Source organism: Hypomesus transpacificus, chromosome 22 (assembly GCF_021917145.1).
Source record: "Hypomesus transpacificus isolate Combined female chromosome 22, fHypTra1, whole genome shotgun sequence".
NCBI lineage: Eukaryota > Metazoa > Chordata > Actinopteri > Osmeriformes > Osmeridae > Hypomesus > Hypomesus transpacificus.
This window is the reverse complement of record NC_061081.1, coordinates 12558652-12582154: the sequence shown is the minus strand read 5'-3', so window position 1 is coordinate 12582154 and position 23503 is coordinate 12558652. Positions and strand designations below refer to the sequence as shown.

Genomic DNA, 23503 nt, shown 5'->3' with positions numbered 1-23503 from the left:
AAACGTATTCCATTCTTTTATATATAAAATATGGATGTATATGGATATATAAGGATATATATGTATTTTTGGTTGCATTTCTGCCTTTATTACTTATTTCTGACAGAGATAATGTGCTTGGAGAGGACAGGAAATGTGGGGAGAGAGACAAGGGATGACATGCAGTAAAGGACCAACAAGGTGCAAGCATTAGTCCAGTGAGCCCAAACTTATAACATTCTGAGTTTTATCCTGGATTTCTTTGTTCTTTTTTTTTACACGCATTTTGTTATTAATGTCCTTATTTTACAGGAGCACAAACAACTTATTAGGTCATTAACCTCCAACTCCAATAACAGTTGTAAAAATGACACAGTAAATGATGTACACTGGAAATCTCCAAATCGCCAAGTTACAAAGTTCTTGTTTTCATGTTTCGCATGGAGATTGAGGATACAGCACTTGAGTCATGACCATAAAAAGTCTTAGTCCTGACTGTATATAAACAGCCAGTCAGCCTTCTCCTGCATCATCACTTCAACTGAACACCAAACGAAGACAACCCGAGTAAAACAAAATCTGAGATTCTTCTGACAGGTGAGTTAACTGCTATGTTTGGAAATAGATCTCTCTCTCTCTCTCTCTCTCTATCTGTTTCTGTCTCTCTCTGTCAACTTTATAAAAAAAATCTTCAATGTTGGTATTTGTAAGAGCAGGTGGGACCACCTGCTGATACATTCCTTGTTCTCCTTTTCTGTCTCTAGAATTTCTTTAAGATCCTCATCTTCACCATGAAGCTTCTAGTAGTTTTGTCTCTGCTACTCTGTGTGGCTCTCTCAGTCAGAGCTGCAGCAGGTGGGTCTGCATCTATCTGCCTAAACACACATACACATACACATACACACACACACACATACACATACACATACACATACACACACACACACACATACACATACACACACACGCACACACACACGCACACAACGGGCTATATTCACCTGTAGTGGTAGAACTGTGGTGGAGCAGATTCATCAGAATGGTGGAGTGTTGAAATAGAATCGTGGAACTTTAAAAATCCAGATATTTAGTGGAAACAATATTGCTACAGTCTTGGTTCTTCTCAGGTCAGCACTGCTTTTGTGTCATGAATACACTTCCTGTTCAAGCTGTAGTCAAAACTCACAAGTTGTGTTTTTGTGGTTTTATAGTTCCTGTCGAGGAAGAGAAAAAGGCTCCTGTTCCAGGTTTGTGATCCTCCTCACTGTTGCTTCCAAACGGCTCAGACTATTTATTAGCATCGATACCAAGGTCTGAGGAGATAAAGAAACAATGCAACATTGTGACAAATAATCTGTGTTTCGTGTTTCTTTAGTGGAGGATGTTGTGCTGAAAGAGGAGCCTGTCCAGGTGGAAGAAGTGAAGAAGATGGAGGTGGAGAATCAGATGGAGCTGGAGACGTTCCCAGAGGAGAGAGACACAGTCCTCGGTAAATTTATCTTCTGAACCTGTTTGGGAAAACATATCTGTAAGAAACACTGTCAAAATTAATATTTTGGACTTTGGCTTTACTATCTGGATTTCACGTGCTGATTGTAGGTTTGCCACCTTTCTTCATGAATTTTTTTTAAGTTGAGGAATAGAATGCAGTACAGCCTGATGTCTTTTATGGTTAAAACCAAATCAAACAAATGTATATTTAAAGTCTTCATTACTCATTTAATTCCTTACTTTAATGATGTTGTTGTTCCATTCACTTGGGATGCCCAAAAACATATCCAGCCAAGCTTTTCAGTGTGTTATGCAGACCTAGTTTGTTTTAGTGCTGAATACTTTCTTCTTCTACTCTGTTAGAGATGGACTTGGCAGAGCATGATCCACAAGGTATGACATGTTAATGCTATATAAAGAATAATAACTTCCCTTACAATATAATATCTATGACAGAACTGTACAGTATTCCTAAATATTAGGTTTGTCCTAGTCTTTGACTGAATTGTGCTAACTAAACTAATATAATACAACTATACTATTATTATTCCTGACCCGACTCTACTCTTCCATGCTACACTATACTATACTAGTATGTAGCAAGATAAGGCAGTAGTTCATGTTGTGGGTTCTTCTGTCCTGGTAGAGGAACGCTTTGGCTACTGTCCTGACGGCTGGATCCGGCACCAGTCTCGTTGCTTTCTCTTCGTCAACTCCGCCATGAATTGGTACAAAGCAGAGGTACGTCTGAATAAATACCGTGTCCATATTCAAATGTTTACCCTTTAAAAAGAGAACAGAGAATACGTTTAGAATAACTGGATGTGTCGGACTGATATATCCTCTCAACCATCTCTCTCCATCCTACCTCTCTCTGACCTTCTATTGTTGTTTCCTCTTCCTCTCATCCCCACCTCCTCTTCCTCTCACCCCCCCTCCTCATCCTCTCACCCCCCCTCTTCCTCTCACCCCCCCCTCCTCTTCCCTGTTTCAGGATTACTGTAACCAGCGCCATGGAAGCCTTGCTTCTGTCCAAAACCCCCGGGAACACAGCTTCCTCCAGCAGCAAATGACTGTGGCTGGAACGTCCATCGCATGGCTGGGAGGCTTCAACCTGCAGGTCAGTCTCTCTTTCTCTCATTCTCTCTCTTCTTTGTTCTGCAATGTCTCCTTCTGTTCCTTCCATCGCCCAAGACTCAGACTGTCTCAAATATCTCTTCACCCTGAAAGCATTGCATCTGAAGAGATGGAGGAGACAGAAGTTTGCTATATTTGATCCCCTTCCTCTCATCTCATCCTCTTCTTTTCCTCTTCAGAATCAGTGGAGGTGGATCGACCATGAAGGGCTCTACTACACCAACTGGTACAGCCTTAGCTCTGTCACCAGCTACCCCTGCATGTACATGGGCAATACTCGTGAGTCTCAGCTGTCTGAAATATAAAAGTGTTGGATTGTGTCAGTGGTTTCATTGTGCTGGGTAGTTGAATTATTCTCTCAACCCTCCGTTGATTCCAGTAGACGTTGTGGTAGCCTGTCGTTGACTGACATGGGTTTGTTTCCTTCCCCAGATGGCTGGGCAAACCATGTCTGCTCCTCCTCCATGAGGTTCATCTGTGGCAGAAACTTCAGCAACTGTTAAGAATGCAAATTGTGTAGAAGATGAAGCTTTGACCTGCTGTCATTGACTGGATTGAGGCTTTATCTATTGTAGCTGCCTTGTAAACTGTCTGTAATGTACTGTGTATATTTATGGGTAAGGATATTGCCCAGAAAGGTAAAAGTTATGTTTTTGTATAACCCTCTCAGATTGTTTTTGTTGAATAAATAAAACATTGGATTGTAAGAAAGGCTTTGTATGAGATATCAGTCGTAGCTATTGCACAGAGATTTAATGTATTGTTCATGTAGTTGGATCATGAATGACTGAGTCACATATTTGACACCGAAATATATAACATAAACGTATTTACTAAACTTGACTGGGACTCGCCTTTTGGGTCGTAATGAATTGAAACCGAGTTATAGTACAACAGCACCATAACATAGAGCTAATACTTCTTGGCTGGGCTTTCCTCTGATAACAATGCATGGCACATTTGTAAGACGTGCCATGCGTTTGCTCACTTGGCTGTGAAACGTTATCGATGTGAGCTACGAGCTAGCATTAGTAAACCGGGCCACAACTCTAAGCACGCATCCTAGCTATGAATTATGAAACCCAAGTTTTTCCAGAACAATAAAACTGGAACTTTTCTTTCGGAAACTATTCGCAGTTTGCGCAGAATCTTAGTCGGTCTCTTATGCTCGGGACACACTATACGAATTTTTTTTTTTCTTATAAAGAGTTTCAAACTGTGAGAGACCACAAATATGAGGACAAAAAATCCTAGATTTAGCCGTTTTGCTCCTACAGTGTGTCCTACCCAACTCACCTCACACCAACAGAACATCTGATAAAATCTTCGGAACCATCAAGATAATCGCGACATGTTACATAGGATTGTCGGAAGGGCCGAAATTGGCCCGATTATCCTGTGGTGTGTCCCCAGTATTAACAGATAACCATTGTCGCGGAGGGAAAAAGTTATTTTCTCTGCCTACTTGAGTCGGAAAATATACAAAGACTAGAACATTTGCTATCTAAACACTTTGTAGAACACATTATTACTACGAATGAAATACATTTCAAGCAGAAGCAGGCTGATGTGTGGGCAGGGAAGTACACTATATTGTATTTGGTACTAGTTAAATTCCAAAATGTCCTCCTTCGAGCCGGATTTGAACCAGCGACCTAAGGATTTCAGCTGTGATCATCTACAGTCCTCCGCTCTACCAACTGAGCTATCGAAGGGGAATACATTTTATAATTGAACTTTTTGCGTTCCAACAATTAAAACCAGTTCCAATGGTTCAGATTGGGCTCAATGATTCGTAATACCTCTTCTTACTCTTTCTTGAAGATGACTGTATACAAATGTACGATTATTTTTACATTTAGAGAGAGCGACTATTAAATCCACAGAATCTCCGTTGCAAACACGTCCCCTTCGATAGCTCAGTTGGTAGAGCGGAGGACTGTAGCGGTTATCAGCTGATATCCTTAGGTCGCTGGTTCAAATCCGGCTCGAAGGAGGAACATTTTCGAGAAATCTTTTTTAAGATGATTTTTGAAGTGTTCAATCATTTTTCTTCAAACCAAAACCAATACTCAGTGTTGTGGCATCACTGTAAAAGCACTGTGAAAAGTGCGAAAGTGTGAAAGTGTGAAAAGCACTTATTAAGACTAAATGGGATTTTCTCTTTTAGAAATGTAATATACATTATTATGTATTGGTCTTTGTGGAGCAGATGTGTTTAAAGTGCAATTTTGTTTTAATTAAAAAGTCGTTCCCTGACCGGGAATCGAACCCGGGCAGCGGCGGTGAGAGCGCCGAATCCTAACCACTAGACCACCAGGGAGAACTGATTGCCGAAAGTTGTTGAACAATAAAGAAATGTCCGCTATCCGTCTGAGTTCCAACATTGTCGTACATCTATGGCTGTAAAGCTCTCATAATTTGACATTGACGCTAGTTAGAGACGCACATTTCTCGGCGGGGGTCACCAAAAGTTTCAGTCCCTCTGAACTTTTAACATCGCATTTAAAGCTGGCGAGCTCTATATTAGAACTACAGAGCGCGTCGCGAACTGATGACGGCGTTTAGCAGCTCCTTGCAGTCAGCCTCATTCTACTCTTTACATTTCAATAAATTGTCCATTTGTAGTCGTAACGATTGTGCTCAAATGTGCCTACATATTAGGCCTACAATCATGTAATTAGCAATGGTCAGACTTTTGGCAGGACTCTTACGGTCAGTGTTTAATGACATGAATAAAAGAGGCATGGTTCAGCATTATTCATTTATTTTTTCGCTAATCAATAGTTATTCACACTTAGGCAATGTGTTGTTTTTGTTTGCAAAAGCATGTTGTCATGGTAACCCCATAAATGAACAGCTGCGACCCTGCTTTTAGCAAAGTAGGCTAAACAAAAACAATCAACTACTTATCCAGTATTCAGCATATTAGACAATTATCAATTTATAATGGCTATAATTGTGACATAATGGAGAGATCAAGCAGACCAGTCAAAGGACAGTATCAGTCATAAGTGACCAATAGGGGCTCGTTAATAGACCTATAATTCAGTATCAAAGTACATTTAACATATTTACTTAGAATAAGTCTACAGTAAAATACCCTTTCCCATAGAAAAGAAACATAGGTGCATGGCTTCTGTAAACACAGTAGAAGGAAAAAACACAATCTGTCATTTAAACCATAGGAAAGATATTACAAATGACACTGTATCCAACAAAGTATGTACATTAATAAAAACGCGAAACCGCTTGTTATAAACTAACTACATTAAAAAGTCTTAAGAAGAGTGTATTATAGTATCGAGTTAAAGGACCTTGGTGTGTAATTGTTGGCACGGTAACCGTACCACAGAACATGTCGTTGTACACACAGTCGACATTCACACCTAACGATGCAAATGCACATGCATTCACAGGGGTGTCAATGTACACACACCCACCCACCCACACACGCACACACACACACACACACACACACACACACACACACACACACACACACACACACACACGCACACACAACACACACACAGGTTCTTGTAACAGCCAGAAAGGTGCTTTACTACACAGCTTTAGTCTTCAAGGAAGTGACACACTACAGCTTCCATAAGAACACGCCCAACACTGCAGTCAGTCCTTCAAAGTAAGCCCAAATGCTTGGCTCCTTTATACAAGTAAGCAGCACTCATATATATGACATTAATGACCCATCCAGCTCTTTTCCCTCCTTCCAGACATCAGGAAGGTAAGAAATCTGACTTTCAGCGGTATCACTGTCCATCAGACTTGTAGAATCGGGGTGCAGGAAGTATCTAGATTAATGCAGGATGTGTTTCGAACCAGATGAGCTCCTCAGTCAGACTACAGAACACAAGAGGAGGCTCTGTGTCTGGTCCTCACACACAATCACACCAACACTGCCCCCCCCTCTACACACAGTTGGTACAAAGTGTATAAAAAAAAACGATTTACATACATGTAAACTCAACATACCATACATGGAATGAGGTTAAATGAAGGTTACATTTGCTCAAAAGGATCAAATAAATTGTTATAAAACTGGTGGGTCTTTGAATGTTTATGCACTAAGGTGGCTATAGCTCAGTGCTAGAGCATTTAACTGAACACCAAGAGGTTGCAGGTTCAAATTTCCAACTGTACGCCGCTTTGGCCAAAAGCGTTTGCTAAATGAACCTATTATTATTATGATGTTACACAGTAATGTTTGGTTGGGTCTCTGTGTAGTCAGTGAGCAGAGGTGTAGTTGAGAAGGGTGTCCACAAGGGGGAACACTAGAACGAGACAGCAACCAGTGTCACACCCAAACCAAAGGTGAATCTGATTAAATGAAGTACAGGCTCAGTATCCTTTTCTTTCTCTCTCGTGTGATTCGTCGGCTCTGTTGAAGTACCGTTTACAAGTTAAGTTACTACTCCTATTCTAATCTACATACTCGTACCATTTTTTCTTTCTCTCTCAGTCTTCTTTATCTTTCTCCTCCTTCCTAGTCCTCTTCCCCTCCCCTTCATATCTCTCATCCCGTGTCCTTTCTTTCCATTGGGCTTTCTTCAATTCCATGATTTCTCCTTTCCTTCCCTTCTCTTCTCTCTCCGAGTAGTGTAAACTTGTAAGTTATTCAAGGTTAGTTAACTAGTACCGGCTCAATCTCATCTCAGTATTGACAAACTAGGTTTAGTAAATAATCACTTAAAAATGTGACCACCATAAATAAAATACAGACTCCATCTGTTCCTACTTCTTCTCATTTCTTCTTTCTTTCATCTGTCTCTCCTCTGACATCACTCACCCACCCCATGAGCCTACTATTTCTTGTACGATTGGTTAGAAGCCCAAAGTGAACCCACCAATCAAAAGGAGCCTTCAAAACAGTCAACCAATAATGTCTTTCGTCCCCTTTTCCTGATAGTGAGTCTTTGTTAGTCATCAAATCTTTCTCTCTCGCCCTCTTCTTGCTTTTTCTTCTTCTCTCCGTTCCTCCTCTCTCTGATGGTCCTCCCCTCTTCTTCTCCTCTCAGAGTAGCAGGGAGTCTTCCTCCGTGATGCCCTGCGCCCTCAGCTCGTCCAAGATGTTGTCCAGGTGACCGGGGTCAGGGTAGCCGTGGCCCGTCAGGTTGGAGCCAAACTCGGTCTTGTGATGGATCTCATTCCAGACCACCGTGTCCTGTTCCCCCGTGGTGCTGGAGGTCCCCACTGAGAAGATGAGACGGCGATCCCATGCTTCCAGGAGTAGACTCAGGACCTGGGGGGGGAGTGGGAGAAGGGGGAGGAGGAGGAGAAGGAGGAGGAGGACGGGGAGGACGAGGGGGAGGGGGGCGAGGGGGAGGGGGAGGGGGAGGGGGAGGGGGAGGGGGAGGGGGAGGGGGAGGGGGAGGGGGAGGGGGAGGGGGAGGGGGAGGAGGAGGAGGAGGAGGAGGAAGAGGAGGGGAGGGGGACGAGGGGGAGGGGGACGAGGAGGAGGGGGAGGAGGAGGTTGCATGGTGGAGAGGAGGGAGCAGGGTAGAAATGAAGAAGGAGGTGAATAGGGAGTAGAAGTGAAGGAGGATGAGATATATTAGATGAGAGACTGATGATGTGCCTTTTCCGTATGGTACACTGTATGTTAGTGTGTGTGAACATGGTGTACTGCGAGGCCAGTGTGACGACTTTTACCTTGCGTCCTTTCTCACTGTCTGGGAGGTAGCAGTGCCGGGGGAAGCCCCTGGCTGTGAAGGGCTTGCCAGGGTTAGGGTGCTCTGGACCCTGGGAGAGAAGCAAGGAAGAAGGGAGGTGGTGATGGAGAGAGGGAGGTGCAAGAGAGGAAGAACAAGTTTAAGCCAGCACTTTTTAAGTTACTGGAAAACCACTATTCACACACACACACACACACCACCAGGAGCATTACCTGAATGCCGGGGGTGATGTTGTAGATGACTCGTATGGTTTTACAGTCGGGGTGTCCAGGCAGGGAGTGGGGTATTACGTGGTACTCCATCTTCCCTGCTGGCTGGCTCCCCGTTTTCACCCCGTAGATGGTCTTACAGGTGGGACACTGCAGGCTGGAGGAGAAGGAGACTATAACATACTGTAGGTATCTCCAGTGTGGTCGTCTTTGTATCGCACGACGGAATTTAGCTCAATTTCAGAAGTTCCTTAAAACGGGCCATTTATTAAGCATTACACACGACACTTTGAGTTCATGTATCAATACGATACATGACATACCATTTATGAAACGATACACGATATGAGATCCAGTATCACGTACAAACACAAAGCGTGTGTATGAAGAGTGTCTATGTAGTACAAGCTGTACCTTCCATCCTTGTTGCCGTTGTTGTACATGGTGACCAGACACTGGAGGTGGTACTGGTGTCCACACTGAGCCAGACGGCCCACCGACTCTCCTCGCTGCACACTCCCTAACCCCGGGCCCCCGCACCCCGACGGCCCCTCCAGGGGCTCCATGCAGATGGTACAGTCCTGGGGAGGGAGAGGGGGAGAGAGGAAGAGAAAGGGGGCAGAGGAGCAGGGAGACGAGGACGAGGTAGAAAAGGGGAAGGTGTAAAGATGAGGAGAGGAAGGAGGGGATGAGGAGACATGAGTTCATGCACTGGAGCCGCTCACAGGTCGCCGGGCTGTGTGCTTTAAGCTCCGGCTTCAGGTGGGATTACGTGATGCCAGCTGTCTCACCAGGTCAGGCAGAGTCCTGGCCCTCTTAAAGTACTTCATCACCACCTCCTCTGGGCTCTTCCCTGGGGGACAGACCAACACGGACAGCGTAAGAGGAAGAACGTCACTGTGTGTGTTGTGTGTGTGTGTCTGGCTCCCTGACACACCTTTGCGGGCCTGTTTCTTGGTGGTCTTGCGGCAGCAGTGACCCAGGCCAGGTACAGGCTTGATGTCGCTCTTGCTGACAGGAGGGGGGTGAAGCTGCATCCTAGGGGGGCGGGTCAGACACACAGGCAGCCCTGCCGCGCTCATCAGGATCCCTGTAATACCTGCAGCGCACAGACACGGGGCGACTGTTAGCGCGGGAAAAGTAGCCATATGGTTTTTTGTCATGTAAAGAAGGGTGATAAACACGTGTGTGTTCGTACCTGCCAACGCGGGATACACTGGGCTGGATCCATTGAGGTTCTTCACAGGGACGGTGGGCACACTGGAAAACAACACACACACACACACGCATTCTGGTTACACACTGGAACACAACACACACATACAAGACCCCCAAGACACACACTCTGCTTACACACCGGAACATCCACACTGTAAGTACACACTAGAACACAAAACACACACTCACACTCTGGGTTCACACAGTTTTTATGTCAAACTGAAAGATGCTACGTGAAGATTCACTCAACCCAAAAACGAATCAGAATCAGTTACCAACAAATCAATACTCACTGATAAGACCTGAGGATTGTCATCCTACCACAGAGGTCAGACCAAACCAATAAATTAGAAAACTGGACGAATGAGGAAAAAAAGTTTCTCTTAGACAGACTGCAGTCTTCCTTTTCTCTGCTCTCTCTCTCCCTGTGCTTCTAGACTCCCTCTCTGTGATGAAGTGTGTTGTGTTACCGTGTGTGTGTGTGTGTGTGTTGAAGCCGTCTTATGGAGCTAATCCACCTGCCGGGGGAGCTCAGAGGAGACAGACGTCACCAGCAGCGTCACGAGCTCATTACCACTGCACCTGACACACACACACACACACCCCCCCACACACACACACACCAGGCCTAACACACACGCGTTAGTCCACAAACACATCAGTCAATAGTTTTACAGGCACTATTATTGACCCCTGTTGGACAGAGGGTGTCTTTTGTCCTCCCAGTCGTAAACCCCTGTTGGACAGAGGGTGTCTTTTGTCCTCCCAGTCGTAAACCCCTGTTGGACAGAGGGTGTCTTTTGTCCTCCCAGTCGTAAACCCCTGTTGGACAGAGGGTGTCTTTTGTCCTCCCAGTCGTAAACCCCTGTTGGACAGAGGGTGTCTTTTGTCCTCCCAGTCGTAAACCCCTGTTGGACAGAGGGTGTCTTTTGTCCTCCCAGTCGTAAACCCCTGTTGGACAGAGGGTGTCTTTTGTCCTCCCAGTCGTAAACCCCCCTCTGAAAAAAACCCTGGGGAGGAATAACGACTTGTTCGGTCACCAGCAACAAATGACTGTTTCTCATCAAGGAGATAACAAGTTGCCACGGTTGCCTGTTTGTTTTAGGGAGGAAGTGGATATTATGGGATGGGGATGTGTGGTCAGCTATTGTGTGTCCCTCTGCCGGTGACTTGGTAAACCTCAAGCTTTGGAACTGTGAGGTTTTTTTTTATCCAGATTTGAACCAGCAACCTAAGGATTACAATATCTGTCTATGATAGTCCTCCTCTCCACCAATTGAGCTATAAAGAGGATCCAAAAGAGACCAAATATCATGTGAAAATTGGCTCGTATCAGTGGTACAGTTGTGTAAATAAGGACAAAATCCCATGAACTCCAGTAAATCTAACCAACCACCCAGCTGTTGAGATCCACCACCTCTCAGATCCTTAACGAAGTACAAAAACACCCTCCTTCGAGCCGGATTTGAACCAGCGACCTAAGGATTTCCACATTTTGCCTCTACAGTCCTCCGCTCTACCAACTGAGCTATCGAAGGGGTACATTTACACAGTTGATAATTGAGTCCAGAAAGCTAAACATGGAGGGATTGACAGAAAAAGGAGGGATAGAGAAGGTGATGGGGGGGGGGGGGGGGGGGGGGTGGGGCAGCAGAGCACGTATCTGCCGTCGCTTCCGGTCCAGGTTTGGTCTTAACAAGCTTTGTGAGTCTAGACTAATCAGCTTTTAAATAGACACAGTGTGTGTGTGCGTTTGACGATGTGTGTGACGATGTGGGTGACGATGTGTGTGACGATGTGTGTGACGATGGAGCTACGTGTGCAAGTTTGTTTGTGCTTGTTCGTCCACCTGGAGTCAGTAACTGCAGATGGCCATGTAACCAAAGAGTGTGTCGAGGCAGTTGATACACGGAGGTCTAAGTGGAGCCTATCTCCAAAACCTGACGTGGAAATTTCCACCCAGCTATGATCACGGTCGTCATAGTGCCATCGTCATGGGAATAACGTAAAGGGGATGAGACCTCTACACTGTTGTTTGCTCTAGTCCAGGGAGACAGTAATCTAGGCAGTCAATGAGGTTATTAATACCTCAGGCTATAAGAGGCTATAGCCTGGTTCTCTCGGACACACACACACACGGTGGAGAATGTTGAGTCACGTTGGCTGCAGCCTTGGCTTAATCTACAGGAGAATTAACACACTCAACGACGTCTGTCTAATTAACAAGAATACTGACAAGGATATTAACACACACAAACACACACATTTGCACATAGATGGCCTCGAGCCCCTCCCACAAAGTGAGGCCACACAACGACCTCAGTCAGACGGGAACACCTGGAGCCTAGACCGTCATGGAGAGAAACGGCTCACAGTCTCAGTCACTATCTCTCCCAAAAACCTCTTCAACTCATATCTCACCCACATCTCTCTCTCTTGTCGTTCTGTAAGTATTTCACTGTTCTTATACATTTTCATCCCTTTCTCGCACTCCCAACTCTCAACCCCCCTTGCTTCTCTCCTCCAAGTTTGTCCAGCATGATTCGAATATGATGCCTGTGAACTAGATGAAATCAGTGTTCCTTTCCTGCCGTCTGCAGGCAGAGCCGTGGTCAGGAGGAGGAACAGGAGACAGATGACGGGGGAGGGGAGGGGGGCAGGCAGGCTCTTGACCTCCCATGACCGCAACCCCCACTCCCCTCCCCACGCCCTCCCTCCCACCCCTTTGTCACTTCCCTTTTCTCACACACTCCCCCCATCGCCCCCCCCCCCCCTGCCCCCCCCTGCCCCCCTCCCCAGATGGTCGCCCGCTGGGCTAAGTTACCAGAGAAACAAACTCCCACACGTTTTCACACTCTCCTGTCGACGGCAGCCTGTATGTGTGTCACACAGATATACACACACACACATGTACACCCACGCACACATCTACACACACAAGCGCAAACAGATAACACACGACCGCCTTCAAATTCCCATTTCGTCCTTCCGTGCCAGTGACCTCTCATTCCAAACAGTGATAAAGTACTATCTTTGTGTAGCCAGCGAAGCCATGGAGCTGCCTGGAGACTCCAGCACAGCACAGCCAGCCAGCACAGCCAGCACAGCCAACCAGCCAGCCAGCCAGCCAGCCAGCCAGCCAGCCAGCCAGCACAGCCAACCAGCCAGCCAGCCAGCCAGCCAGCCAGCCAGCCAACCAGCCAGCCAGCACAGCCAGAGACACACGGAGGGGCGGTTGAGCGAGTCGCCCTGGTCTGTCTACAAAAAGAGTGGAGCAGAACTGCCCCTAGTGGTCATAGCTGGTCACTGCAGGAAACCTGTTGAAAAAATGCCAATACGTGACCTTCTCAGGATTCTAATCATCCGGTTATGGAACAGTTTTCCAGCCTCTCTATTTTTTTCTGTCCCTCGATCTGTTCACCTCCTCTCTGCCCAGCCCCACTTCTCTCTGTCTCCCCCTCTCTCTCTCTCTTCTCCTTTGTCTCATTCTCACGTTCCCCATGAGAGGAGAACATTCTTCACCCAGTTAGGATGGTCAATATTTACTTTTTCTCTGCATGCCTATGTGTGTGTGAGGTGTGTGTGTGTGCACTCCCTTGTCTGAACCAGTTCAGCTGTGTGTGTGAAGCGTCTGCTCTTTCTAACGTTTTTCCACACTCAGACCCCTGTGTATGTCTTTTAAAGATGTTTGTATGTGAGTGTGTGTCTCTGAGTGTGTGTCTCTGAGTGTGTGTGTGTTGGAACTGTTATGTATACAGTTCCAGTGTTCCTTGTTAAATGTAGCCTATTAGCTTTGAGGTGCAAGTAGCTTGTTCTGAGGCTTCTTCAGTCCTGTCCCTCTCTCGCCTCCTCCCTCCGCCTGTGTCCTGATTTCTTGCACCAGAGCGTGATCAATATTCGCTTGTTGCTGACTGGATCCTTTGTTTCCTTTCCTCCATCCCTCCCTCTCCCTCCGTCTATCTCCATCATCCCCCCTGTCTCTGCCACTGTATGTGTCTGGCTGACTCAGTCTACAACCCCCAAACTCTGAATGTAGTCAACCCCCCCCCCCCCCCTTCTCGCTCCCAAATCCTCCTTGACGAATGCCTTCAGACAGACAGAGGCCGCTACAATAATGACTGTGCTGTGTCTTTGTCTGCTAACCCACCCCCCACTCTCAGCACACACACCACAACCACCCCACCCTCTCTCTCTCCCCCCCTCTGTCTTGCTCTCTGTCTCTCTCCCCCTCCCTCTCTCTCCCTCCTCTCTCTCTCGCTTTCTCTGTCTCTCCCTTTCTCTCCCTTTCTCTCCCTTTCTCTCTCCCTTTCTCTCCCTCTCTCTCTCTCTCTCTCTCTCTCTCTCTCCCTGTCTCTCTGCCCTCCACCTCCCCCCCCCCTCTCTCTCTGTCTCTCTCTCTGTCTCACACAAACACACACTATAGTTCCTACAGTCCACCAGCCCCCCAGCCAGACTCACTTCCTCAGGATTACCCTATAGAAACCCCCACTTCTACTGTGTACCGCCCCCCCCCCCCCCCCCCCCCATTACAACCCCCATCCCCTCCCATCTCCAAAACACCCCCCATATCCCCCCCACCCCCCAGTCTCTGTCCAAGACTTTCCACCCAAATCTTTCTTTCTGTGTTTACTTCCTCCTCCCCCTTCCCCATTTCTCCTCCCTCCCCCACCTGTGGCAGACCCCACCCTGCACTCGGGGCTAGGAGACAGGGGTGGGCAGCATTGTGGTGCTAATGCCGGCCTCTCTGCCTGCCAACAAAGGTTACCGTGGAGATATGCTGTGAGGACACAATGAGAGGCCCTCAGGACAAGGAGGGGGGCCTGGGAATGAGGGAGGAGAGATAGAAGTTAGAGGACAGAAGAGGAGAGCGATATTAATAAATACTATTACTAGAAAGAGAGAGAGAGAAGTTTGGGGATAGTGAATGCAGGAACAAGTGCAGAACAGATAAAGAAAGACAGAAAGATGGAAAGAAAAAGAAAGAAAGAAAGAATGGGAGAGAGGGAGAGGACGAGCGACAGGGCTGACCCCTCTCCCCTCCACACTCCACTCTGCTGCTGGCTAGTAGAGACTCATTCCCCTCCCTCCCCCCCTCCCCCCCTCCCTCCCCCCCCCTCCCCCCCTCCCTCCCTCCCTCCCTCCCTCCCTCCCTCCCTCCCTCCCTCCCTCCCTCCCTCCCTCCCTCCATCACTCTGCTCCCTTGCCTCTGCAGATGGTGTGAAGTCACAAACTCCTACACGCACACACTCCAACCTGCTCAGACTCCCACATCCACAAACTCTTACACACACTTCAAACACACACTCCACACTCCCGTTCTCTACACAAGGGAGGAATGAAGCCTCAGGGACAGGCAGGAGCAGTGTGTGTGTATATTCATGCATTTGTGTGTGTGTGGGAGGGTATGAGTGTGCGTGTGTGTGTGTGTGTGTGTGGGAGTGTGAAAGCAAATCACCGTTCCACTCACCCTGAGGCGATGAGTGCGCGTGACTGGGCCATGGCGATGCGCTGCAGGGCAGGCCTGCTCAGCCCCACCAGACTGGACCGGCGGGGGAGGGGGGCGCGGCACGCCAGCGAGCGCTGCGGCGACATCACCACCGACGACGGAGACGGCACCGGCGAGGGCGGCGAGGTCACTTTTTTGGCCGGGGTGACGAGGGTGGCAGTCGGCACCGACGAACTCCTGGGTGAGGGTGAGGGCGTGGGCGGGGACGACGGAGGCTTTTTAGTGGACGAGGGCCTGCTGGCGGAGAGGGAGAGGGAGGCGGTGCCCGAGGCGAGGGCGGCGAGGGATTGGGCGAAGAGGGCCGCGTTCCGTTTGGAAGAAGCGGTGTTCCGTGATATGGCGTGTCCGTGCGGCAGCGTGCGGGAGTGGGCGGAGTTAGACATGGAGTTCCTCCTGGTCTGGCCCCGCCCCAGCGTGGACGCCCTCGTCTTGGGGCTGGGCGGCTTGGACTGCTGGGACTGCCGTCTGCTCAACGTGTTAGACCCCGCCCCCACCTTCCTGCTTCCTGACTTCACACACTGGACCAGCATGCATTGCTGGCAGCCGCAAGGCGGGCCCAACCCGGGTGGCACTGGCTCTCCTTTAGAATACCCCGAGCCTCCTTTGAACCCCCCGGACACCCCGACGCCCAGGAAGGCCCCCGTGGGCCCTCCCCCCCCTACCCCCTTGACCCCCCCGCCCTCCCGGGGCAGCGGCTCCGCCACCAGGGGGTAGGCCATGTCGGCCCTGCGGCGCACCCTCCTGCTGCGCTGGCTTCGCGGGTTCCTCTGGGTCATGGTCTTCAGGTCCACCACGTAGGCCAGCCCCAGCGGCGTCAGGTCCACGCTGGACTGGAGGCGGTCCCGGGCCGCCTGGAGGGCGATGCACACCTCTGTGTCGTAGGCCGTCCAGGACCCCGCTTCCTCGCCTTCCCACTCCCACAGCCAACCCTGGGCCGGGGCGGAGCTGGGCACGTAGAAGCTGCGACGCACCGGCCGGATCCTTCCTGCAGGGGGAGATGGAGAGCACGGTCACAAACTGGTGGTGATCATGTTTTCGTTTAGCATTTCATCCAAAGCGAGCATTTTGTCCTTGCAGCACGGGGGGTGGATTTCAAATTGCAATCTCTTGACTTGCCGTTAAATGCTCTAACCACTGAGCTCTATATATATTCATTTCTAATAATACTTTTCTAAAATAATACTACTAAACACAGTAAAACTTGACTCTAGTACTAATTTATGAATTATATATCCTTAGTGTTGTAATACTGTATACAATTCAACTACTCGACAGTGTCATGGGATTCTGTGGGTGCAGGACTTTTGGTGCAAGTTAAAGGGCCTAAGAGACACATTAAACACACACACAAACACACACACACAAAAAGGTTGTGAGCCATTCTCTCTCCCAGTCCAGTAGGCCTGGCGCCACAGTGGGGAGAGGAGGGTTCAGGATGGACCAACCACAGAGCAGCGCTGTAACCAAGGACGACATGTGCCACCAAGGCCATTCAGTCAATGGAGACACACACACACACGCACACACACACACTGAGGGGAGTTGGCTGGCAGAGCAGAGAGAGGATGTGTGTGTGTGTGTGTGTGTTTGTGTAAGACAGAGGCTGAGAGAAAGGCAGAATGTGTGTGGGTATGTGTGTGTGCATAAGTCAGACACTGAGAACAAGGCAGAGCGTGTGTGTGTGTGTGTGTGTATGTGTGTGTGTGTGTGTGAGAGATATAGACAAAGACAGAGAGCATGTGTGTGTCTGAATGAGTCAGAGTGTGTGCATTTGTGAGCCCATTTGAGCAGGTCAATCAGTCTAATAATTAAAGTCCGGTCATGTTCAATCTCTACCACTTCTCTCCTTTGTTAGTTTCAACATGTCCTCTATTCTACCTCTCCTGGCCTCTATTCTACCTCTCCTGGCCTCCATTCTACCTCTCCTGGCCTCCATTCTACCTCTCCTGGCCTCTATTTTAACTCTCCTGGCCTCCATTCTACCTCTCCTGGCCTCCATTCTACCTCTCCTGGCCTCTATTCTACCTCTCTTGGCCTCTACCTCTCCTGGCCTCCATTCTACCTCTCCTGGCCTCCATTCTACCTCTCCTGGCCTCTATTCTACCTCTCCTGGCCTCCATTCTACCTCTCCTGGCCTCCATTCTACCTCTCCTGGCCTCTATTCTACCTCTCTTGGCCTCTACCTCTCCTGGCCTCTATTCTACCTCTCCTGGCCTCTATTCTACCTCTCCTGGCCTCCATTCTACCTCTCCTCTCCTGTGTTCTACCGCCCCTACTCTTTGAACGAGAGATGAAACTCTGCTCTCCTTTCATGAGCTGGATAATAGCTGCCCTTCTCACCTCTCTGTCAGGGGATGGGGTGTGTGTAAGTGTTTGTGTGTGTCATTGTGCTGTTTTAAATGGAAATACAGGTCTAATCGGAGGTCAAGTGTGCTTGACCATGCAGTGGTGCGTATGTGTGTTGCAGTGCATAACAGGTTGATGTGAATGTAAACGCGGCATCCTGCTCACATCCTGAAGATATGTGAGGAGATTGGCAATGGTGTGTGTGTGTGTGTTTGTCTAGAAAACAGGAATGAGACTATCTCGTTCATCTCAGTTTGGTTGGTTTGTCATGAGATATGTTCCCCACAGGCCTCATATTGAAGCTACGGATCACATGGTTTCACTAGGGCTGTTTCCTCTTTTGTCTGTTTGTCTCTACATTCATGTTCAGAAACACACTGATGATATTTTGGAAGGGATGAGTGTGTGGGTTAGTTATGTAGGGATGAGTGTGTGGGTTAGTTCTGAAGGGATGAGTGTGTGGGTTAGTTCTGAAGGGATGAGTGTGTGGGTTAGTTCTGAAGGGATGAGTGTGTGGGTTAGTTCTGAAGGGATGAGTGTGTGGGTTAGTTATGAAGGGATGAGTGTGTGGGTCAGTAACTCCTGGGACCCTAGACAGGAGGACAAAAAATGAGGCAGGTGGGGAAGGACTGCCCATCTGGTCTATTGTTCCACTCTGCTTTCCTCTGACCCTTTCCACACACACACACACACACACACACACACACACACACTACTTGTCAGGTCAGTATGAGAGGTCCATTACTTGTTACTCTATACGATATCCAACCACCGAGGAAAAAAGGAAAACATATCATGGATAACCTGAAAAACTCTTTCCTTCTTTTCTCTCTCTCTCTCTCTCCCTCCCTCGCTCTCTCTCTTTTTCTCTCCATCTCTCCACAGGTCTCTACCCCAGAATGACCCTCTAAATCCAATCACATGAGAGTCAGGGGATAGAGAAACACACTCCCAACCAGTTTGTGTGTATTCATGCATATGTAGATGTGTGTGTGTGTTAGTGTGTGCATGGGTCTATGTCATTGCTAAGATCATGTTGAAGGATACATGTGCGAGTTTAAGTGTCCACGTGTGTTTACGTGTGTGGCGTTTAAGGGTATTTTCATGAGTTAGTGTGTGTGTGGGTATGTGTGTATAAGCATGTCCTAATCCTGGCCCTGTGTTGTGAAACATGCTGTGACTGATGGCTCCCAGGGGTCCGGGGTGGTGGGGCTCCGCCGTAACCCGACACGCAGAGTTGCACAACTGCCTTCTGGAGAAAACTCCTCTTCCTGCTCCCTCCCACTCCGTCTCACTCCTCCTCCAGATCGTTCTTCTCTTCCTTCCAGCCTCCCCTTCTCTATTCTGCCCTTTCCCTGTTACTCCTCCCTCCGCCTCTCTCCACCCCTCTCTATTCCTCCCACTCTGTTTTGCTCCTCCCCCACTCCTCCCCCCCCCTCCTCACAGCTTCCTCTTCACAACTTTTCTCGACGTATCACTGCCCTAGACTGAACCCTATGTCTCCCTCTATGCATGTCATATCTAACCCACTCTCCAATTCCACCCTCTCTCTATCAAGTCCCTCTCTGTCTCTCTTTTATCAGATCTGTTTCTCCATTGATGTGGCCCCTCCCCTGGGTCTAGTTTATTAGGCGCTCTCCATTCACTAACTTACTGAGAGAGGGGGGGGGAGTGATAAAGAGTGACTTAGATGAAGAGGGAGAGAAACAGACAGAGGCAGAAAAAGCAGGGAGAGACAGAGAGAAAAGAGAAAGAATGACAGAGAGAGATAGGGAGAGAACCAGAAAGAGAGGGAAAGAAACCGAGATACGAGGTTTGAGTTTTGGTGTTTGGGTTTAGGCCCCGCCCACTCCTCCCGGGTTGAGACCGTGACCTCTGACCCCTAACCCAGGCCATTGTGGGTGTCTGAGAACACGTCTCTCTCAGTGCGACCAGCTGGAGCAGCACAGGATTCAGACGGCAGCTGGCCTCCCCCATCCTCCTCTACGCTGCCAGTCGACACACAACCCAACCCTCCTCTACGCTGCTAATCTGAACACACACAAGCACACCCTGCAACTATGCCACACACACACAATCATTAACCTTCCCCTACCCTGCCAGTCCCACCCATGTGACCTGGGGACCTAAAACTGATGATACAATCCAGAACTTCTCCATCTGTCAGTACCTCAGCCTGAGACCAGCCTTTGAACCTGCAGCTCAGTTGAAGAACAATTAGGAGTACAAGATTGACCTGTGCTCTATTTCTTTATTCTGATATCTTGTTTCTACATAAGAACCCTGCCAGATTGTGCCAGTGTTTTTCCTGTGCATTTCCAGCATTTACTAGTGAACACTGGTGTGTTGCTTAGCAGCCATGCCCACCCCAACTTTCCACCACACATTAGTAGCAGAAAGACCATCTTCTGTTTCCACAACTTAAAGAACCTGTAAATGTGGCCAGTGAACATAGAAATACTGTAGAACCATTCACTTCTGCCCTTGATCTACAGCTCTTTCTATAAGAACTATGTCTACGTTGCAGTGTCTGCTAAATGAATAACATGTAATTGATGTCAGACTTCTTCCAAAAGGTAGGATATAACGACTACATAACTACACACTCCTCCAGCAACCTTCCCTGCTATCGCCCCCTCTCTCCATTTCTGTGTCTTTTTTGTCTCATCTTCCACTTCGCAGAACTTCTAATTACCGGTACACCCTCTCTCCCATGTCTCCTGACTCACTGTGTGTGTGTGTGTATGTGTGTGTGTGTGTGTGTGTGTGTGTGTGTGTGTTTTTGCACGCTCAGGCAGTCTAGAGCCACAATAGCAGAGCTCACATCTGTTCCATTTCAACAAAGAGCAAGAGACACACACAGACTTCCCAATGATCATGCTAGATAACACCCACTCCCTCTCTCTCTCTCTCTCTCTCTCTCTGTCTATCGCTCCCTCCCTCTTACTTCTTCAATTCTACATCCATACCCATGGCAAGTCCCAGAGAGAAAAAAAGAAAGCGTAGAAGAGGGAGAAAGAGAGAAATAGAGAGACGGAGGGAGAGTGATTAAGGGAGAAAGTGAGAGAGAAAGAAAGAGAGAAAGAAAGAAACAGATATCACAGAGGCTGCCAAAAGAGATTTTCTCCCCATTAAGTCGTGAAATATTCTTTCCCTCTCATCCTGCCCCAACTTTCCATCCCGACGGCAGCTGCATGTGGCACAAATTTGGGGGGTAAGGGTAAAAGAATGTGCCTCCTCGTTGCCATAGCGACTCGCTGTGCAACAGCTGTTGTGGGTCATCCGACTTTCACCCTCTTCTCTGACAGGGTCAGGCATGGGGTCACAACCGTAAAACCAACAATGATACAAGCTGCATTCTGATTCTAAAACCCAAATCTTCCTTCCAAAATGTCCTCCCTGTCACTGAAGCATATAACGCTGAAGCAAACCACATCAAACTTTCTTGACTGGTTATGATTCAGCTACTTAATAACATGGGAAATCCTAAAAACTTAAACATCTTAGCAACTGAAAGATAACTTATTTTGGTGTTAGATTTTCCTGTACACAAGGCAAGTCCACAGAGACCAGTTATTCACAAAACAAAAACATAATAACTGGCTTTCACTACACTAAAACAACCATCAGATAACTACAGACGAGTACATGAATTATAAGGAAATAATTATTTTATACAAAACGAAGCACAGGGGTTCTTGAACCTGCAACCTCCAGATTTAAAGTACAATTCTCGACCACTGAGGTATGCCCAATCTGCCGAAGACGAAAGCAGTCCTTCACAGAGTCCTGTAAGACACCATTCTCTGAGCCATCCTACCCTCCATGCGCCTTGTCTTACCTGTGTCCTGTCTAAACTGGTGCATGGACTGGAGGTCTATGATGTAGGGAGACAGGCTGTTGTCGACCTGACCCAGAACAACGCTGCCACTCCGGGGATCGTTCCGTATCACTGCCTCAATGTGGTGGCACACGGCTGGGCCGTACGGCCGCCACCGTCCGTGCTCGTTGAGCCATTCCCAGACGACCACAGCGGAGGCGAGCAGCATGCTGGCCCTGTAAAAAGAGTGAACACCGTCGCCTTTGTGAGATGTCTGGTGAGGAGGAACGCGGTATAGGCTACAGTCTTTTAATTGAAGCAGCCTGCGGTAGTCTTTATTTAAAGTAGCCTGCGTTTACAACCCCGACAGACTTTTTAAATGTATTTTTTTAATGCAGGTATGCTATCGATAATAACTAATTTGAGCCTTCCATACCCAAGATAAGTTGTTCAGCACTCACGTTAACAGCAGCCTGTGTAAACGTGATGTGTGTGTGTAGCCTACCCTACTATACAAAACAAAGATAATTCTTACATTAACTTAAGCTGAGGTATATTGTGAAGAACAACGACATTTGGCCGCTAATATCCGGAACACGTTCATATCCAGGAGAAATGAATCTTCTGTCTGTTGTTAAAACGCGTTTATAAACTATGTACGAACTATACGTTAGAAACCGACGGGTGTTGTCTACGTATTCTGAGGAATTCCGAGGAAAGGCTTGCAGTCTCTCATGGGGAAATGTATCGACAAACGCGTAGGTCTTCTTGCCAAGTTGCAATTACAAAAAAAGAGAACATAAATCGTTCAAATCTCAGCTAGGTTTATTTCCATTCGTTAGGGCGTAGCATGTTGTTGAATCGTTGAAAAAGTGACATTCAACACCACGCGCACACTCCGTAACAGCACGCGTGACACGCCAATCTTCGCCGAAACACAGTGGAACAGGTTGAACTAGTTTTAACGGACGTATGAAACAACAATTTAATTGTAAAATAAAAGCCGCAGCCTGTATTGAGATTGATTTGAATAATTCTAAAATTAGTAGTTTAATTGAAGTGTAAGGCTACTCCAGTTCAACACTCCATATGACAGTTTACATTTTCGAAACAAGAAGACCATCAAAATGTAACTTTTACGCAATAGTTGTAGCCTATGCATTGAGCCACATTCACAAGCATATACCAGGTCAGTTCTACACTCAATAGTTTACAGTCAAATAACAAACGACAATACAATTATTCAGCAAAATCAATCAGGAGGACATATGAGGACGTTAACCAACAATATACAATTACACCTGTGCTACAAACTAAAATTAAATGTAGGGTCTAGGAATCCATCATCCGTATGCTATTGCATTTATTCACCTGTTACTATCAGTCCTCGCTGTCCACTGTCCAAAGATTTCAATCAACTACAAATCGATACAGCAAAATAATTCCTCTCAAAGAAAATGCATCAGTCTTTGTAGGGTCTCCTGCATAGTGGTCTTTCACCATACATAATCCTCAAGTGGTCGTCAGTCCGTACATTTTAAGGTCTCAAACCTAGTTGAAAATTTAGCAAAATCCCTCAGTGACAATCAACGGATTTCGAATACAAGTTCCATAGTGGAACATTCTCGGTATTCTGAAGACAATGATCAAGTTAGGGCATAACTGACGTACTCTCGTCTCCGTCCTGATACCCTGAAAATGACCAGTTGTGAGACGCTCCGGTTGGCCTTACACACCACGCCCCGAAGACAACGGGAGATATCCATTTGGAAACCAATGATGTGTTTCCAAATTATAGCGTGCGCTTCATCGGAGGTCCGGCTCAGCATCAATTCCATGTTCAATATCTGGTATAAAATATTACTAAGCCATACATATATAGATGTAATAAACAATATTTAAAACGATTGTAAACATTGTAGAAACGACAATGTTGCACTGTTATCCCTATTGGAAAAAAGACAAAAAGAAGAATCCGACCACTGTGTGGGACCTGTGTGTAAAATGGGTTTACATTGCCACCTAGTGGTTTTAAGAGGGTATAACGCTGGAACTATTTTTCTTGACCCGTTTGTAATCTTAGAAAAGTGTTCTGTACTCTAAA

General features: G+C 47.4%; 2 protein-coding genes and 4 non-coding genes across 7 annotated transcripts; 2 read left to right on the top strand and 4 right to left on the bottom strand.

Annotated features, from left to right (window-relative positions):
* Window positions 1–507: 507 nt before the first annotated feature.
* LOC124484769 (galactose-specific lectin nattectin-like) lies at window positions 508–3318 on the top strand. Its single transcript, XM_047045861.1, has 9 exons — window positions 508–576; window positions 744–834; window positions 1191–1226; window positions 1355–1468; window positions 1834–1863; window positions 2117–2211; window positions 2465–2590; window positions 2787–2886; window positions 3040–3318. The coding sequence occupies exons 2-9, from the start codon at window positions 771–773 to the stop codon at window positions 3108–3110; spliced, it is 636 nt and encodes a 211-aa protein (XP_046901817.1). The 5' UTR covers window positions 508–576; window positions 744–770; the 3' UTR covers window positions 3111–3318.
* Window positions 3319–4234: 916 nt separating this feature from the next.
* On the bottom strand, window positions 4235–4322 carry trnay-gua. The gene is given in 2 exon segments: window positions 4235–4270; window positions 4286–4322. It is a non-coding gene; the product is annotated as a tRNA-Tyr (tRNA).
* Window positions 4323–4515: 193 nt separating this feature from the next.
* On the top strand, window positions 4516–4603 carry trnay-gua. The gene is given in 2 exon segments: window positions 4516–4552; window positions 4568–4603. It is a non-coding gene; the product is annotated as a tRNA-Tyr (tRNA).
* A 255-nt stretch (window positions 4604–4858) lies between these two features.
* On the bottom strand, window positions 4859–4930 carry trnae-cuc. Its single transcript has one exon. It is a non-coding gene; the product is annotated as a tRNA-Glu (tRNA).
* A 427-nt stretch (window positions 4931–5357) lies between these two features.
* LOC124484754 (E3 ubiquitin-protein ligase DTX4-like) lies at window positions 5358–23117 on the bottom strand. 2 transcript variants are annotated; one of them, XM_047045837.1, is made up of 10 exons: window positions 22771–23117; window positions 21421–21635; window positions 15195–16218; window positions 9708–9769; window positions 9447–9608; window positions 9301–9362; window positions 8924–9090; window positions 8513–8666; window positions 8281–8370; window positions 5358–7870 (listed from the first exon to the last, which is right to left on the bottom strand). In XM_047045837.1, the coding sequence occupies exons 2-10, from the start codon at window positions 21626–21628 to the stop codon at window positions 7643–7645; spliced, it is 2157 nt and encodes a 718-aa protein (XP_046901793.1). In that variant the 5' UTR covers window positions 21629–21635; window positions 22771–23117; the 3' UTR covers window positions 5358–7642. The 2 variants fall into 2 exon arrangements, with proteins under 2 accessions (XP_046901793.1, XP_046901792.1); XM_047045836.1 differs by lacking the exon at window positions 22771–23117 and adding an exon at window positions 21935–22345.
* On the bottom strand, window positions 11178–11265 carry trnay-gua. The gene is given in 2 exon segments: window positions 11178–11213; window positions 11229–11265. It is a non-coding gene; the product is annotated as a tRNA-Tyr (tRNA).
* Window positions 23118–23503: the final 386 nt, after the last annotated feature.

Coding starts and splice junctions, on each gene's coding strand:
- LOC124484769 (XM_047045861.1), top strand. CDS start 771: ATGAAGCTTCTAGTAGTTTTGTCTCTGCTACTCTGTGTGGCTCTCTCA. Junction 1,227..1,354: donor GAAAAAGGCTCCTGTTCCAG/GTTTGTGATCCT, acceptor GTGTTTCTTTAG/TGGAGGATGTTGTGCTGAAA. Junction 2,887..3,039: donor CATGTACATGGGCAATACTC/GTGAGTCTCAGC, acceptor TTCCTTCCCCAG/ATGGCTGGGCAAACCATGTC.
- LOC124484754 (XM_047045836.1), bottom strand. Junction 16,219..21,420: donor CCAGTTTAGACAGGACACAG/GTAAGACAAGGC, acceptor CTCCCCCTGCAG/GAAGGATCCGGCCGGTGCGT. Junction 9,770..15,194: donor CGCGCACTCATCGCCTCAGG/GTGAGTGGAACG, acceptor GTTGTTTTCCAG/TGTGCCCACCGTCCCTGTGA.